The sequence below is a fragment of the Rhododendron vialii genome, chromosome 9a (assembly GCF_030253575.1).
Source record: "Rhododendron vialii isolate Sample 1 chromosome 9a, ASM3025357v1".
Classification (NCBI taxonomy): domain Eukaryota; kingdom Viridiplantae; phylum Streptophyta; class Magnoliopsida; order Ericales; family Ericaceae; genus Rhododendron; species Rhododendron vialii.
In genome coordinates, this window is record NC_080565.1 from 38,799,932 (window position 1) to 38,814,661 (window position 14,730).

The 14,730-nt window shown below is 39.5% G+C and overlaps 2 protein-coding genes and 1 long non-coding RNA gene across 3 annotated transcripts; 1 reads left to right on the top strand and 2 right to left on the bottom strand.

The window, feature by feature from the left end:
- Nucleotides 1-1,300: 1,300 nt before the first annotated feature.
- On the bottom strand, nucleotides 1,301-10,192 carry LOC131300232 (uncharacterized). The gene is made up of 3 exons (XR_009190897.1): nucleotides 9,900-10,192; nucleotides 3,208-3,356; nucleotides 1,301-1,508 (listed from the first exon to the last, which is right to left on the bottom strand). It is a non-coding gene; the product is annotated as an uncharacterized LOC131300232 (long non-coding RNA).
- Nucleotides 2,563-8,037, top strand: LOC131300231 (uncharacterized). Its single transcript, XM_058325950.1, has 8 exons — nucleotides 2,563-3,029; nucleotides 3,235-3,435; nucleotides 3,525-3,656; nucleotides 4,083-4,120; nucleotides 4,225-4,333; nucleotides 4,433-6,553; nucleotides 7,397-7,464; nucleotides 7,597-8,037. Exons 1-8 carry the CDS (start codon nucleotides 2,952-2,954, stop codon nucleotides 7,832-7,834), a joined length of 2,985 nt encoding a protein of 994 aa, XP_058181933.1. The 5' UTR covers nucleotides 2,563-2,951; the 3' UTR covers nucleotides 7,835-8,037.
- A 2,341-nt stretch (nucleotides 10,193-12,533) lies between the features above and the next one.
- Nucleotides 12,534-13,950, bottom strand: LOC131300233 (heavy metal-associated isoprenylated plant protein 31). The gene is made up of 3 exons (XM_058325951.1): nucleotides 13,723-13,950; nucleotides 13,523-13,601; nucleotides 12,534-13,072 (listed from the first exon to the last, which is right to left on the bottom strand). Exons 1-3 carry the CDS (start codon nucleotides 13,726-13,728, stop codon nucleotides 12,732-12,734), a joined length of 426 nt encoding a protein of 141 aa, XP_058181934.1. The 5' UTR covers nucleotides 13,729-13,950; the 3' UTR covers nucleotides 12,534-12,731.
- Between the last annotated feature and the right edge of the window lie 780 nt (nucleotides 13,951-14,730).

Below are 14,730 nucleotides of genomic sequence, written 5' to 3' on the forward strand. Positions count from 1 at the left end.
CAAGAGTTCCACGAGGATACATGCAACCAACTCTAAACTTTGAGAAAATTTTCAGTCGCGGGTGGGTACCATGTCACTCGGTTGACGTGGTTTCCGAGTGGGCACATCCAAGCCGTTCAAAAATGTATTGAACGGTCCAGATTGAAACACTCTCTCTCCTCTTACCCCCACACTCTCTCATCTCTCTGCTTTTTCTCTCTTCAAATTTGAGCCGTCCAAAACAGAAATGGACGGCCCGGATGCACCAAGCGGGCACCACGTGGTACCTGCTTGGCACTGAAAAATTTCTCATCTCCTTTGCTTCATTATCCATCACTATTCACTCACAACGTATATCCCAAACCACTCATGCTCACCTCCACGTGTATGTACAACCAAAGTCCCACAAGTTGTCTCTATTGCATTACAGTTAATAATAGGCTATATTCAGTATATTCCAAATTGTCATGTGGAATGCTACAAAGCATCTAAACCATTGCCTTGAATATTGTGTATTCGTACATTTGTAATGTATATCTGCTTTATTTAGAACAATTTTTTGAACTAGTATAGCAATCTTCCTCAACCCCTAACTGTATTTAAAGTTCGGAGATTAAAATCGAGAAAGAGATCGCTTGTCTCCAAATGGTTATCATTCTAACGACTGAGGTCACGAAAGTTAACTTCTCTGTGCTCTGTGCTTAGAGCAAGCATGGAACACAGGAATTGTCGCTAAGTGCAAAGTTCTAGCATTATCATAGTGCATGAGAAATTGATAGCGAAATGGTAGGTAAGAAAGCCATAACAATTCAGAGGTGGTAACTGCGTTTTCAAAACATCCGTCTTTCCGTGTAAGTAGAATTACATCCTATTAAAATAAAACGAATAATCTGATACGAGGTCAAGAATTATATAAAGGGCATTTAGCAGCCACTAAAGAGGAGAGCATAGGTGCGGATCGACCAATTGCTCCTATTAGACAAACAGAAGAAAAGGAGCTTGTCTAGCCCGAACTATTGGAAGTCATGTTTTAAGTGTTCTATTATACTTGGACGATAAGCCCCTAGTATTTATTTTTGTGTGCTTTATTTATTGTTCAACAATTCAGCACTACTTCGCTTGATATAAACTAATAAGATAAGCACCAATAGTAACATATTTCTTGAGCCTTAAGTCCCCTCTCATTTTCCCAATCGATGGTCATCTGTTCAGTTCATGAAAGACTCAATGCCCAACGGACTAAAAATAGCTCAGTCAGAAACGTGAGCTACCGCACATGTAAAGTTTAATATAAGATCACAAGATTCTTATGCAAGAGAGAGAGAGAGAGAGAGAGGGGGGGGGGGGGGGGGGGGGGGGGAGGGAGGGAGGGAGCACATGCCTTCACGTGTCTTAACGCGCACTCACAGAGCACTATGGCAGGGATTTGATTACCAACAAGGTAGTCAATTATGGAAAGAGCATTGGCCAGCATGCAAGTGCACTGCTGGAGGACACATTATGAGGTTGTGTTTACTCATGGGACATATCTGCAAAAAGGATTTTTGGTCCACCATTATGCCTGCCAACAGATAATTGAAGAAACCATAGCTGTACTTTTAACATTCTTGCACTACCTTGCTAGTTCATATTCCAGCCGTGGCCTGATCATATTTGGCCTAGCAATAATTTCACAATAAAACAAAAGCAAAGAATTACTACTATAGATCCACGTGAGGAACGATCTGAAATACAAAATTAATTAGGTACTGATTTCCTGTGTAAGCCAAAATCACATTCCAATCATTCACACGGTAACCTCATATTCGAGCTCAGTCCATATAAAAGAGGAAATACTAGTCTAATAAATTTAATATTAACAAAATCCCTGATAAAGTGACCAAAACCTTTATATGATAACAATAGAACAACTAACAAGCATTAACTTATTGAATATGGAACCCCAATGGGTTGGCCAAGTGGGCATAGGAAATAATAAGTGCTTGGCCAAGTGGGCATAGGAAATAATAAGTGCTTGGCCAAGTAAATTTGGCCAAACATTCCAAACGTTAAGAGTTACGGGAAGGTTTTCCCGGTCGTTAACTTTACGGCCTCAGAATTAGTTGAGGTGCGCATAAGTTGCCCGTACATCTGATTATGAATATTTGATTCATAGGAATGGGACTTCCAACCTCACTCAATACTACAACTATCCAACATAACCTAAAAGATTAGATTAGTCCTTTAGAGGTGTCGGTTGTATGATTTAGTCCCTGCTTGGTATTTGCGAATACAATAATCCTTGGGAATTGATTTTCACACTCTCCTTCTATCCAAATGCACTCAATTTTTTTGTAGGAAATTACATTATTACCCTTTATGTGTGAAAGGAAAAATGTATGAAGGGTAGTTTTGTAATTCTACGTAAATGAAACAAAAGGGGAGTGTGAAAATCAATTTCCCAATCCCTTCTCCATGTTCAAAAGGAAAAACACAATGGCTAAGGTTATCAAGCAACAAAAAAGTTGACCTCTTTTTCCGTGCAGTTTAAGAAATATAATAGAAGCATAGCACAGGTGCATGGACTTACTTTACTTATAGCTCTGAAATCTGACGTTGGACCCAAAAAGCCAGCAAATAAAGAAAATGGTATACAATCTAGAGCCATTCCTCTTTATTAAAGTATTCATGTTAGCTATTAGGCCTCTTAATAAATGATTCATGTGAACTACTCGGCCACACTACGTCCATAGTCTTGTATATTAATCAAAATCAACACTTCCAGCTTCTAAACTCTCCAAGCATCTGATTCTTTAACTACATCTGGGGTTTGTCCCATCTGACAGCCTGGTTGCATCTCTCAGACCATTTTTGTCCTAAAGAGCTACCAAAGAACTAGGTAAATCCCATTTCAGGATTCCTGTTTGATTTGTAAATGAAGTGAGCGAGACTGTTTCAGAAGCATTGGAGTGTTTGATCAAAAGATTCAAAAGATGTTCAAGTCAGCCAAACGGGGGAGCGAGAAGAGCAAAATCAAAGCTGTATTCCAATTGCAGTTTGAGGCAACTCAGGTATACCAAGACGAAAATTAAGAACAAATCATCATACTTTCTGCTATTAAACTGAAATGGGTTTGCTACTTTGCTCTATCATTCTTTAAATGGTGCAAAGTTGCAGTTTACATTTGAATAGTTAGCTATAGAGGTCTTGATATGTATAGGAACAAAATTAAAAGCAGATAATATTTACCTGGTTTGTGTAATGGGCTGTTTGCAGGTGCCACAAGTGAAAGCAAAAGCCTTGACAATATCTCTGGTCCCGGCGGATGTCGGTAAGCCAACGGTGAGATTAGAGAAAGCTGTCATTGTGGATGGAACCTGTTTCTGGGAGAATCCTGTCTATGAAACAGTGAAATTAATCAGGGATCCGAAGACCAGAGGATTCATTGAGAAAAAGTATCATTTCATTGTGTCAAGTGTAAGACATGATCAGAATTTTGGAACTTGCATAATTCTTGTTCAGATTAAGATTTCCAAGAGGTCTTCTGATACATTGAAATCTTGCAGGGATCATCAAAAGCAGGTCTACTTGGAGAAGTATCGATCAATTTTGCAAATTATGCGGAGGCAGCTACACCTTCAACCGTCTCCCTTCCCCTTAAGGCTTCAAACCATGGGGGAACTGGAGCAATTCTGCATGTTAGTCTCTCTATCTCTCTCCAAAACCAACTCTTAAAGCCTGTTTGATTGGCCGGATTATACATGCGCTAGGATTACAAATCCCATTAGAGGCCATTTTCTGCATATGATTGCAACAATTGATCAAGTGATTACAAACCAGTTGGACAAACAATCCTGCAAAACTTGGGATGTTGGAGGATCTGGTATTTCTAGACACCTCATTGTTAATCTGGTAGAATTACTAATCCTATGGGGACTAATATCTTCTCACTATTAGTAAGACCAATCAAGCATGGCCTTGCACAACAAATTTTCTTCCGTTTTGTGTATTGAGAATCAAAATAGATAACTACAAAACTGCAACCATATGTGTATTGTAGTCATCGAATGCAACCGACTTGCAAGATTTCTCACTGCCTCGTACATGAACATGTAATTGGACAGGTCACAATTCACAACATGCAGGAGTCTGTTGATCTAAGGTGATAATTACCCGTTAGTTCGACTTCATAACTTTTCTTTCCTCTCTTTTCTGCACATTCGCTAGACAATGAGATAGAATCTTTCTTTATTGATGGATCTTCAGAGAATCTGAAGCAGGTGAAAACCCAACGAGCAAATCACAAGACAGGAGCCCGAAGAATCAATTAAGGAACAATGACAGAAACGAAAACAGCAACCTCAGTTTTACAGAGGTAGGGTTCAACATTACCCACCTTTACGTGTTTTTGAATTCAAAGGAACAATTTTGAGAAAATAAAATTGCAATGAAATGTTTCTCAACTGGTTTACAGAATGAATGCATCAATAAACTCTCATCAGAGAACTCTGAAAACATTCGAACTTTCAGAGATTTTCTTGAGGAAGATCCTATAATTCAACAGGGTGATACCACATTCAGACAAGACTCTGAGCCCAAGAAGAGAACATCTGATGCCTTACCAAAAGATGGTTACAGGCATCAGAACTCTGAAAACAATCGGAACTTCAAAGATTTTCTTGAGGAAGCTCCTATGATTCTTCAGGGTGATACCACATTCAGACAAGACTCTGTGCCCAAGAAGAGAACATCTGATACCTTACCAAAAAATGGTGACAGGTATCAGAGATTGAATAGAGATTGTTCAACGGGTTCTACTTCAGATGGAAGTATGGTTGACTTAGCAAACAGCTCAGAGGAGAACATACTAAGTGACAGGACGCCAGAGACTTCGCATAGAACTGTTGAAAAATTAATGAGAAAAATTTCTATGTTGGAAAGGCAGGCAGAATTATCAGAGCTAGAATTACAGACGGTTCGGAAGCAAATTGTAAAGGAAAGAAAAAGGGGACAGGAACTGTCAAGAAAAATTTCTAGCCTGAGAGAAGAGCGAAATGCAATCGGAACAGATTATGAACAACTCAAGTCTAGAGAAGTTTCATATCACTTGCAAATAGAGACTGAAGAATTGAAGGATAAATTAGAGGAAATGGGGCTGGAGCTTAATCATGAGAAAGACTTAGGAGTGACACTGAGAGTGCAACTGCAGAAGACTGAAGACTCGAACTTTGAATTGGTTCATGCCATAAAAGAGCTTAATGAAATATTGGAGCAGAAGGATAGGGAAATAGCTGATCTCTCGACCAAAATAAGAGCCGGTGAGAATGACAAAGAGGATCCCAAAGAAGTTCCCGTTTGTACTGATGTAGCAGAGGAAGTAGACATGCTTGAGCAGGAGATTGAAGACCTTAATGGTGAATTGGAGGTCTACAGGAAAGACAAAGAAGAGCTAGCGATGCATATGGACCAGCTTGCCACGGAGTATGATATCCTAAAACAGGAAAACCACAATTTCTCCCTGAAGTTACAACAACACAAAATCGAAAAGGTAAAGATGCAGAATGAGTTCTCAGAATTATCAGCAACAATAAAAGAGTTTGAGCTCCAGATGGAGAGGCTAGAAAAGGAAATCAAGGAGCAGGCACTAGAACTAACAGAATCTTCCGAAATAAATAATAAGCTTCAATCACAGGTAGAAAGCTTGGAGACAAAACTGGAGAAGCAGGCACAAGGATTTGAAGATGATTTGGAAGGTATCACACTTTTGAAAATTGAGCAGGAACAGAGGGCTATCCGGGCAGAGGAGGCGTTGAGAAAGACGAAGTCAAACAATGCTGTTGCAGCTGAGCGAGTTCAAGAGAGATTTCAAAGGCTTTCTGTGGAAATGTCTTCTAAGATTGATGAGAATGAGAAGGCGGCCGTGAAGGCAGTTGCAGAGGCTAATGATCTGCGCATGAAGAAAAGAGTTGTGGAAGAAATCCTCCAGAAAGCTACTGAAGAACTTGGGTTAATGAAAGAGCAGTATGAAGAGAAACTTCAAGAGCTTTCGAACCAAAGAGATATGAAAGCAAAACAAATAGAGCAGATGTCACGGGAACTTGAGGAAAAGGACATAAAAATTGAAAATTTTGAAAAGCAAGAGGAAAGTCGGAAACTCAAAGCCAAGATAGAAAGGCTCAAAACACGAAATAACTTTTCTGCAGAAGCACATCCAGAGGAGAAATGGAGAAACAAATCAGATGGAGTGAAAAAGGAAGCACAAAAGCTACAGGAGGAGTTGAATACGTTGAGGTCTTCGAAGGATGAAAAGGATACGATGGTTAAAACTCTGCAATCAGACATAGAAAAGCTCACAGTTCAGTACAATGAATTGAAACATTCTCTCTCTGAAGTAGAGCAGGAGAAAGAAAACCTGAGGAAAGTGGTCTTTAAACTAGAGGGTGACCTACAAAAGAAGGAAGAAGCGATCAGCGCTACAGCAAAGAAACTCCAGAGTAACGGTGAACAAGCTAGAAACCGTGACACAAAACAACTATCTTCAAAACGTGGAAAATCTGCTAAGGATGTGGCTAGGGGGAAGATCGATTTTGTGGAGGTAATATTCAACTCTTTTTGTAAGATCCATAGTAGCATAAATAATAGTAAAGAAACATAAGGCCACATAACTGTCCTGTAAAGAAGTGTTTTGTCCTTCATCCTCTGAATGCTTGTAAACTGTAACATGCATCTCCCAAACATGTCTTCAAATCTTCCTCACAACATAGCTAAATTTACATAGTTCAAAACCACTTTTGTCCTAGATGACAATATTAAGGTGATCCTTTAGTCAGCCGAACAAGCTTTCTCGATATTGTTACTCACACCAGTAATGACTACATAAATTCTAACAGGAAAGGGCACACGGAAGCTGCTAAAAAACTACAATTTAATGGTTAAGCAAAGCAATCTAGGAAACAAGTTTTAAGAAGTAGAAAACAGCATTGACCAACTCAATCACCTTAGAAATTGCCATGCAGATCATTTACAAGAGGTTTGCGTGTCAAATAAAACAACAAAGTATACGTACAGCACACAGGCATTTGGGCAAATCAAAGACATGTTCACAAAGCAAGTTATTTGATTTCTCCAGAGAAATAAATCTAATGTAGTTGAATGATTAGCAGCACAATAGCACATTAACGTGGAAAATTTCACATTAAGAAAATTTGTTAACCTACTAATTCCTATATATAATGCGGGAGGGAAGCAAAATAGTTCACGTCATCAACAAACAGATCAGATGGGAAGAGGGACTTTCTCCAGCCCCAAAGTTGTATTAGAATTGATACCAACAGTTTGGTTGGTTACACTTACACCAATGTAGAAACTTTCAAGTTCAATGAAATCCAGTCTTGTTCAATACAACCTCATCAAACTTACTTTCAAGCTCAATTTACAGCTTCCCTGGAAGGGCTCTACGGCAGGTGCTCACAAAGAAAATGGAGACAGCAAAACGCCAGTCAGAAGGTATGAATATCCAACTAGTTCAACCTTAACTTTATTTATCTTGCTTTTTTCCCACTTTGCATCCATTCAAGCATCTTTGTGGCACTGTGCATGCAATGTCCGTTACGACTGAACTCAGTGCTGTATTCACAGGGATGTAGAAGCTCTATCAGAGATGAACATATCGTCTTTCCCTCCAAGTGACGACAACTATCTTACCCAACTATTGGGTGAAATGGAATTACTGAAGGAAAGAAACAAAAGTATGGAAGGAGAGCTGAAAGAAATGCAAGAGAGATATTCAGAGGTAAGCCTCAAATTTGCAGAAGTAGAAGGTGAAAGGCAACAACTAGTAATGACGGTGCGTAACCTGAAGAACACAAAGAAGTAGAATTTTTTAGAGGATTAAAGCCTGGAAATGAAACCATAGAAAGGTGTGGTGCCTGGTTGTGACGACTTCAAAGTCAAGGTTAGACTATAGTTCAATCAAAGTTAACATACAATGTACATCAAAACACATTATTTATCAATTCTTTCTCTTGCGTTTGTTGTTCAACTAAGGAAAAATACTAAACAACCCAATTATTTGATTCATTTAACAGAACATGCACAAACAGCAAACCATGTCCTAAGCCCATACAAACCACCTATTCTTTCAACCCCTATCGATCTGCTGAGGAATAGGAAATTTTTGCATGTTCGATGAATCGAATCCAGAATTTTTCTCTGAAGGACAACTAATTTTTTAAAAATTACCGACTAGTCAAATCCATGCAGTTTCCTCCTGCAGCCTTTTTATCATGGTTCATGATCACGGCTCAAGCCTCACGAGTGATTTCAAGGAAATGGAAATGTCGTCTCCAATGTTTCCACTGTTACAGATGCACTTTGATATGATAGAGAGAATCTCAGGGAAGTCTTTAAGAATTTCAAGATGAGATCCTTCTGAATTGAATGATAGAATTGATTGCAAGAGCTCATCACTGAATAATGGTGGCTTGACTCTGGCTATCCAAATAACCGAGACTGAAGTGTTGGATCCCAAAATGCAAGACAAAGACATTCAAATCCGCACTAAAAGCAAAACTCAAACTTTGAGAAAGAAGCTGAAGTGTGCCAACTGCCAAACCTTCCTGTGAAATGACAAAGCCAGCAATAGAAACACCGGATTTTTCCCCCTTCAATAGCCGGCCAAAGTACTACATGATCAGCTGTCTACCATCAACTGAATGGACAAGGATAAGCTGAGGGGAAAACGTTTTCCAAGAACGTTGGATAGATACAGATCAGTGACATTAAACCGATCTTTTACATTTCAAAGTTTCCCATAAACTTGATTAGTTAGCCAACTCTACTGCAAGTAGATGGAAGCGGATTGGGCTTGGGTCGAATGGGCTAAGCCCATGACCAGCGGCTGAGGGGCCTTAGCCCGTGGCACTGCAGGCAGACGATCAATGGGTCGGGCCAGACCAGATTAGGTCCAACCCGGCGAGACATTCCTTAATGGTCGGCGCCACGTGGTGGTTGCCTCTTTGGCATACGGCAATCGTCATGCATGATGTTAATTGAACAACAGTTACTAGCAATGTTCTAAAAGTCGCTAGGCGCTAGTTGGGCGGTCGGCCACCTTCGAGCGATTAACCGTTAGTCGGACCTAATCGGATAGGCTCCCTGCCAGCGATTAATAGCCGATTAATTCCTTATTTTAGAACATTGGTTACTAGTGATGTCATGGGGGCACGTGCTCCCCTGCCGCATAGTTAAGTAGTCTGCAAATTCTACCCACCGCTTGGTAGGAACTGTAGTCACATCTATCGTGCCGGCTATTACCAAAGACACATGCCTTTTGGGCGCCAAATGGGCATAGACTTACTTAGTGCCCAAGCACAGTCTTACTATCAAAGGTACACTAAAAAGTGAAAACGTGCGAAAGGTACGCCGTCACCTGCTAATTGCTACCTAAGCATTGTGTACTTTTTTCTTCTTAAACGAGATCTGGCTTAGGCATCAGAGTGCCCTCCGGCTTGAATGCGGCTGGTTGGCACTAACCGGTTCACCTTTTTTGCAGTTGAACTCTGGGAGTGACAGTGCAAGCTTCAGCATCATCCGATCATAAGAATCCAATTGGAAGAACAATTTCAAACCTCCCATCCACAATTGGATCAACCGTGACTTCAAACTCGATAAAACGTACAAGTTCAGTATGCACTTGCTACAAGTCGATTGCTAGACGCCAACCTTATAAAAACGAAGGTCCTAATCTCGTTAAACCACAATTGATCAATCTCAATGCCTTAAAAAGTTAATATATGTCCATCACCAAATACGTCATACGAATCGTATCCGATAAGCCCTTCCGCTTATGCTACATATACTGTATACAAAGCAAAAGAAACACAAATTTGTTCATAATTGAAAATTAAACACAGCCGCACACGTGAGTCGCGATTTATTACCTCCGGAGAATAAATTCGCGAAATCGAGAGAAGCAGTCGAAGCAGAGGTCTTCGAAAGTGGAGGAATCGGAATGAGGGTTGCGAGGCGGTGGAGGGCTTCTAGTGCTAGGATTGAGACGGAATAGAATAGGAGTCGACGTCGACTGGCGGGAGTGAGGCGTAGTTTTGATTTGGTTTGGTTTGGTTTGGCGCTCCCAGTTCCAATCCCGTACGTTAATTCAGGCAGCGAATAATTTTGGGGGTGCCAGCCGAGCCGCCAGTTAGAACCACTCTGAGTGAAGTTGGTCGCTGGTCTCTCTTTTTTAGTTGTGACCAGGGTCCGAGTTCTATAGTGGCGGGACTCTTTGGGTCAGAGTCATGGATAGTCTATAGACTTCTATGTATTAATTCTAACAATTTTTATTAGGAAAAACTTCTATGTACTAATTCTAACAATTTTTATTAGGAAAATTCTAAAATCAGTTCAGTGGACTGACAATAGTTAGAGTGTGAATGTGTATTAAAAGGTATAAAAAGTACACAAAAATGCGTGTTTTTCTTGTTTTATAGTGTGTTTATCATCAGCCCATTGGGCTGACAATAGCAAGACCGTTTTTATTAATCTCCGCTGATGTATACAATATTTGACCAAAAAAAAAAAAAAAAACTGAGCCGCTATAAGGCATTTTTGTGGATCAAACAAAATAAACAAGCTGAGCCAAGTCTCGTCGTGTTTAAGCTCGACTCGCTTATTAAACAAGTTTAAAATTTGAACTCGAGCTCGGCTCGTTGTCAAACTAGTTGAGCCCTTAACGATTCAAGCTTAGCTAATTTACTTAACGAATCTCTTTAAACAAGTTGAGTATATATAAATACGCCAAGCTATTGACTGTCAAGCTCGGCAACTAAACGAGCCGAGAACTTGAGCTCAAGCTCGGCTTGTTATAAAATGAGTTGAACCCAAGCCGAGCCATGAGCTGCTTGGGAGTAGCTCGGTTCATTTGCAATCCTAGCAGTGATTCTCTGCTAAGATGCACAGTAAATGCGTACTGTGCCGGTGCATTCCTTTAAATCCAATATTATTTTTTGATCTTATCTTATCTTCATATACTAGCGTTTTGCCCTTGCCTAAAGGCACTTACAAATGAATTCGATCGAATCCTTTACTAACAATAAAGTTCTACATGCGATGCCTCCCATTATCGAATAATCTGCCCACTGCAAGCACACCCATGTCAAAATTACACACTTTGTTTGGTTCTCCTCTAAAAAATAATCTCATTAAAAATTTGAACTGTTTCGTCATCCGTGTTTTTCCGTCTTTAGTGATTTTTTGTTAAATTTTTTACTTATTTTATACTTTTTGGATGTATATAGCGTACATCTATTTAAAAAGTAAAAGAGTTTGTTAAAATGTTAAAAAAATTAACTAGAGACAGAAAAATAAATAAACCTATATAGAACTTTTTTATCTCAAAACTGTAAATCAAACACAATGATAAAATTTTGCAATTGCAAGTTCAATAAGACAATTATAATAAGAAAAAAAAACCAAGTAGTAACATCCAATTTATCAATTCACGTTGTGAGCAATATAACAGGGAGAAAAATATTTTCAGTGCGAGAAACTTTACCCCCAACAGTCGACTATGAGAATTAATAATATTTTCAATTTGAAGTTCTTAGTTAACATGAATTTGAGTGATGGAATAATTTCATTATCATTCATTGGTTAATCATATCATTGACTATTTCTTTCTTGTTTTTTCAGTGCGAGAAACTTCCTACGAACCACCGAAGAAACTAATAGATTTAAATATGAAGTAAGGTAAAATAAACCAAATTTGATATCCAAATATATATTCAATTTGATAACCTGCTACTAATTTTTCTTCTGCTTCTGATAAATCAAAAGGTAATCTAACAGAAGAAATAACAGCATTGGACAAAAATGTCTAAATTATTCAAAAATTAATACTCAGTAAATCACGTTATGCATTCTATATCATCACTTTGATTTTGTAGCCAAAAATATCATTCTGAGTTTCTGACACACCAGGAACAAAACTCTCTATCAACAATTATCAGTTTATTAGTAACTTTCTGCGAATGAGTTGCACAGTGCACCAGGCCAAAATTGTTCATTTCACTAAAATTCAGAAATTTTTTTAAAAAAACTCACAAACATTCACCTTTAACTTTTCTAAAGCGATTTTGAAGAGTTGTAAAGACTCAGAGTATGTTAGAAGTAGTCACACATGTATTACACTCCTTGTTAACGAAATATATATAGTTTATATCCCCACTCCTAAAGTACCAACAAATTAATGATGTTGCATGTCAAGGGAATACTATGTTTAGGTCAAATTATCTTGGAGAATTTTTTTGGGTGCCGAGTGAGTGCCACATAATGCCCGAGCAGTCCATTCGGGGTGTCCAAAAGTGTGTTAGATAGCCCAGATTGAAACTCTCTCTCTCCTCTCACCCCACCACTCTCTCTCCTCTTTCTCTCTCCAAATCCAAGCTGTCCAAAATCGAAATGGACGGCCTGGATGCACCGAGCGGGCACCACGTGGTACCCAGGTACCGGCACCCAAAAATTTCTCCTTATTTTATCTTAAACCAATTAAGGAGTTGGTTAGGTGGAAGAGGCAATTGCAATATCCTAACTCATATTTCTCTTCCTATGGGAGACAAACGGATTGTGCCGGCCACAAACGAGTTACATTATCAAGTGAAGCCACGCTCGCAGCAGACGGAAAAATAAAGTGAAGCAACTAATGGCAGTATCCCAATACGAAATAGCCTTGACCACGTTACACAAGATCCTTAGAAACACATTTGGAAAAATTACTACATGATACTACAAGCATGGGGATTTTCGTCACTAAAGAGCGAAGCAACCGCCTCGTCGGAGGCCACGGCCACCGAGTAAGCAGCCGGGGTGTGGAAGAAGGCGTGGATGCTGTTCGGAGCGACGTTTCTGGAGGCGTCGGAGTAGTAGTGGTTGACGACGTGGGCCGGGTAGTTGTAGAAAGAAGCGAAGTGGGAGTGGCCTCCTGGGTAGGGCCAGGGCTCGGCTGCTTTTCCTGCGCGCTTTATGGCCTTTAGCACCTTCTTTTCCTGGTCCAGCCCAAACCCTCCTCTCACTGTTACCTTTTGTATCTCCATGTCTATGTCTATCTCTTCCACCCCTAGAAAACCATATTTGGAACATTGTCAGATCTATTTGTAAGATGAACCAATCTACTCAAACCAATTATAATGCTAATACTGATATAAAAAAAAATTATAATGCTAATCACACAACAATTGCAACAAGACTACCCGCACCGCTTAACATTCGCCGCTTAACATCTTAGCGTTCTAATGGTCCGGCTTTAAAAATTCTTCTAGAGAAGAGTTAGAGTTCAATTGAGAGCGGTGGAAAAAACAGTGAATATTGAGCTGTAGGGATAGACTTTCTGCAACAATTGCCTTCCGTTATAAAGTTTAAACCTGTGACGAAATGGCAATGCCAACTCAGGCACACACCTATTTTCTTTTTAAAAAACATGGGAGGTATTCATTCCGACACCCAAACGTATGATTCTAATCCACTACACACACCTTAATTACTAAGGTACAAAGTTAGTAGATAGTACCTTTTAGCTTGTAGATGGATCTTCTGAGTTTAGAAGCACATCCCTCGCAATCTAAATTTGGAACTCTAACCTCCACCACCTGCAAAATATATACTCACCTTCACCATCATTTGTGCATACAAGCCGGACACGGAGAATGTGTGTATCCATCTAGAGAGAGAGAGAGAGAGAGAGAGAGAGAGAGAGAGAGAGAGACTTACAGACATCGTTAAGAGGATAGCTAAAGCTCCAATGAGGATACCAACAGAGCGTTCTTTCTTTCTCTCTCTCTCTCTCTCTCTCGCTCTAGTAAGTGTAGAAAGAGCCCCCTTGCAGCCTCCCTCTTATTGTTTTAGCTAGGGAAGTACTCCTATTTATATTTGGGTTTTAATGAAGGTTCTTGAGAACCTTGGGTCTTGAAATTGAAGGTAGTTTAACATATGAGCTCACGCGTGGAGTAGGAAAGCGTGACTCCTTTTTGGTTTTATGCCCACCCCAAAGCTAGTTCATCCCTCTTTCACTGTTCTGCACTCATTACATTCCCCCATGTTTCAAATTCAAAGTTTCTAAAGAAAACCAAATGCCCCTTCGGAATTTCACTAACTTGGTGTGAATAATATATTAATGTGGTCGTCTTCAAACTCAAGGATTAATTGGGCGGGTAATCAGTGTTTGAGAATTAGGAGTTTTCTTTCACTCGATCAGGTGTCGGGTTTAAAGTTTCGTAGATGCTGCCAACTCTTATGAAGCCTGTTCATTCAGAATCCGCTCCTATTTTAATTGGGCTCAGCTAGTAGATTATAACATTGGTCTCCTAAAAATTAGCCGAGATACACGCAAACTAATTCAAAGAAATTTAAGCTACTATCAAAATATGTGATCGTCGTCTTAGATTGAATAAATATATAAATAGGCTCAGTTTGCAATCGTAGGCAAGCAACGTTAGTTGGTTTCGGTTTGAAATTGAATATTGATAAAAAAAAATTAGTCCAAATTAACGGGACGTAAAACCCAGGAATAAAAAGAAACATATATGCATGTCGATAGGCGCCCTAAAATGTGGGCACTGTGGTCCAACTTCTCCCTCGCTTCACCCCACACACACACGCTGCAACCCAAAAACTAAACTGGGGCTTATTTCCACCATCTTTTTTCTCTATAATTTATTGTCCTTCACTAAGTTGTTCTCACTAAACTAGAAACACTCAACACATTTTGTTCCTCTCATT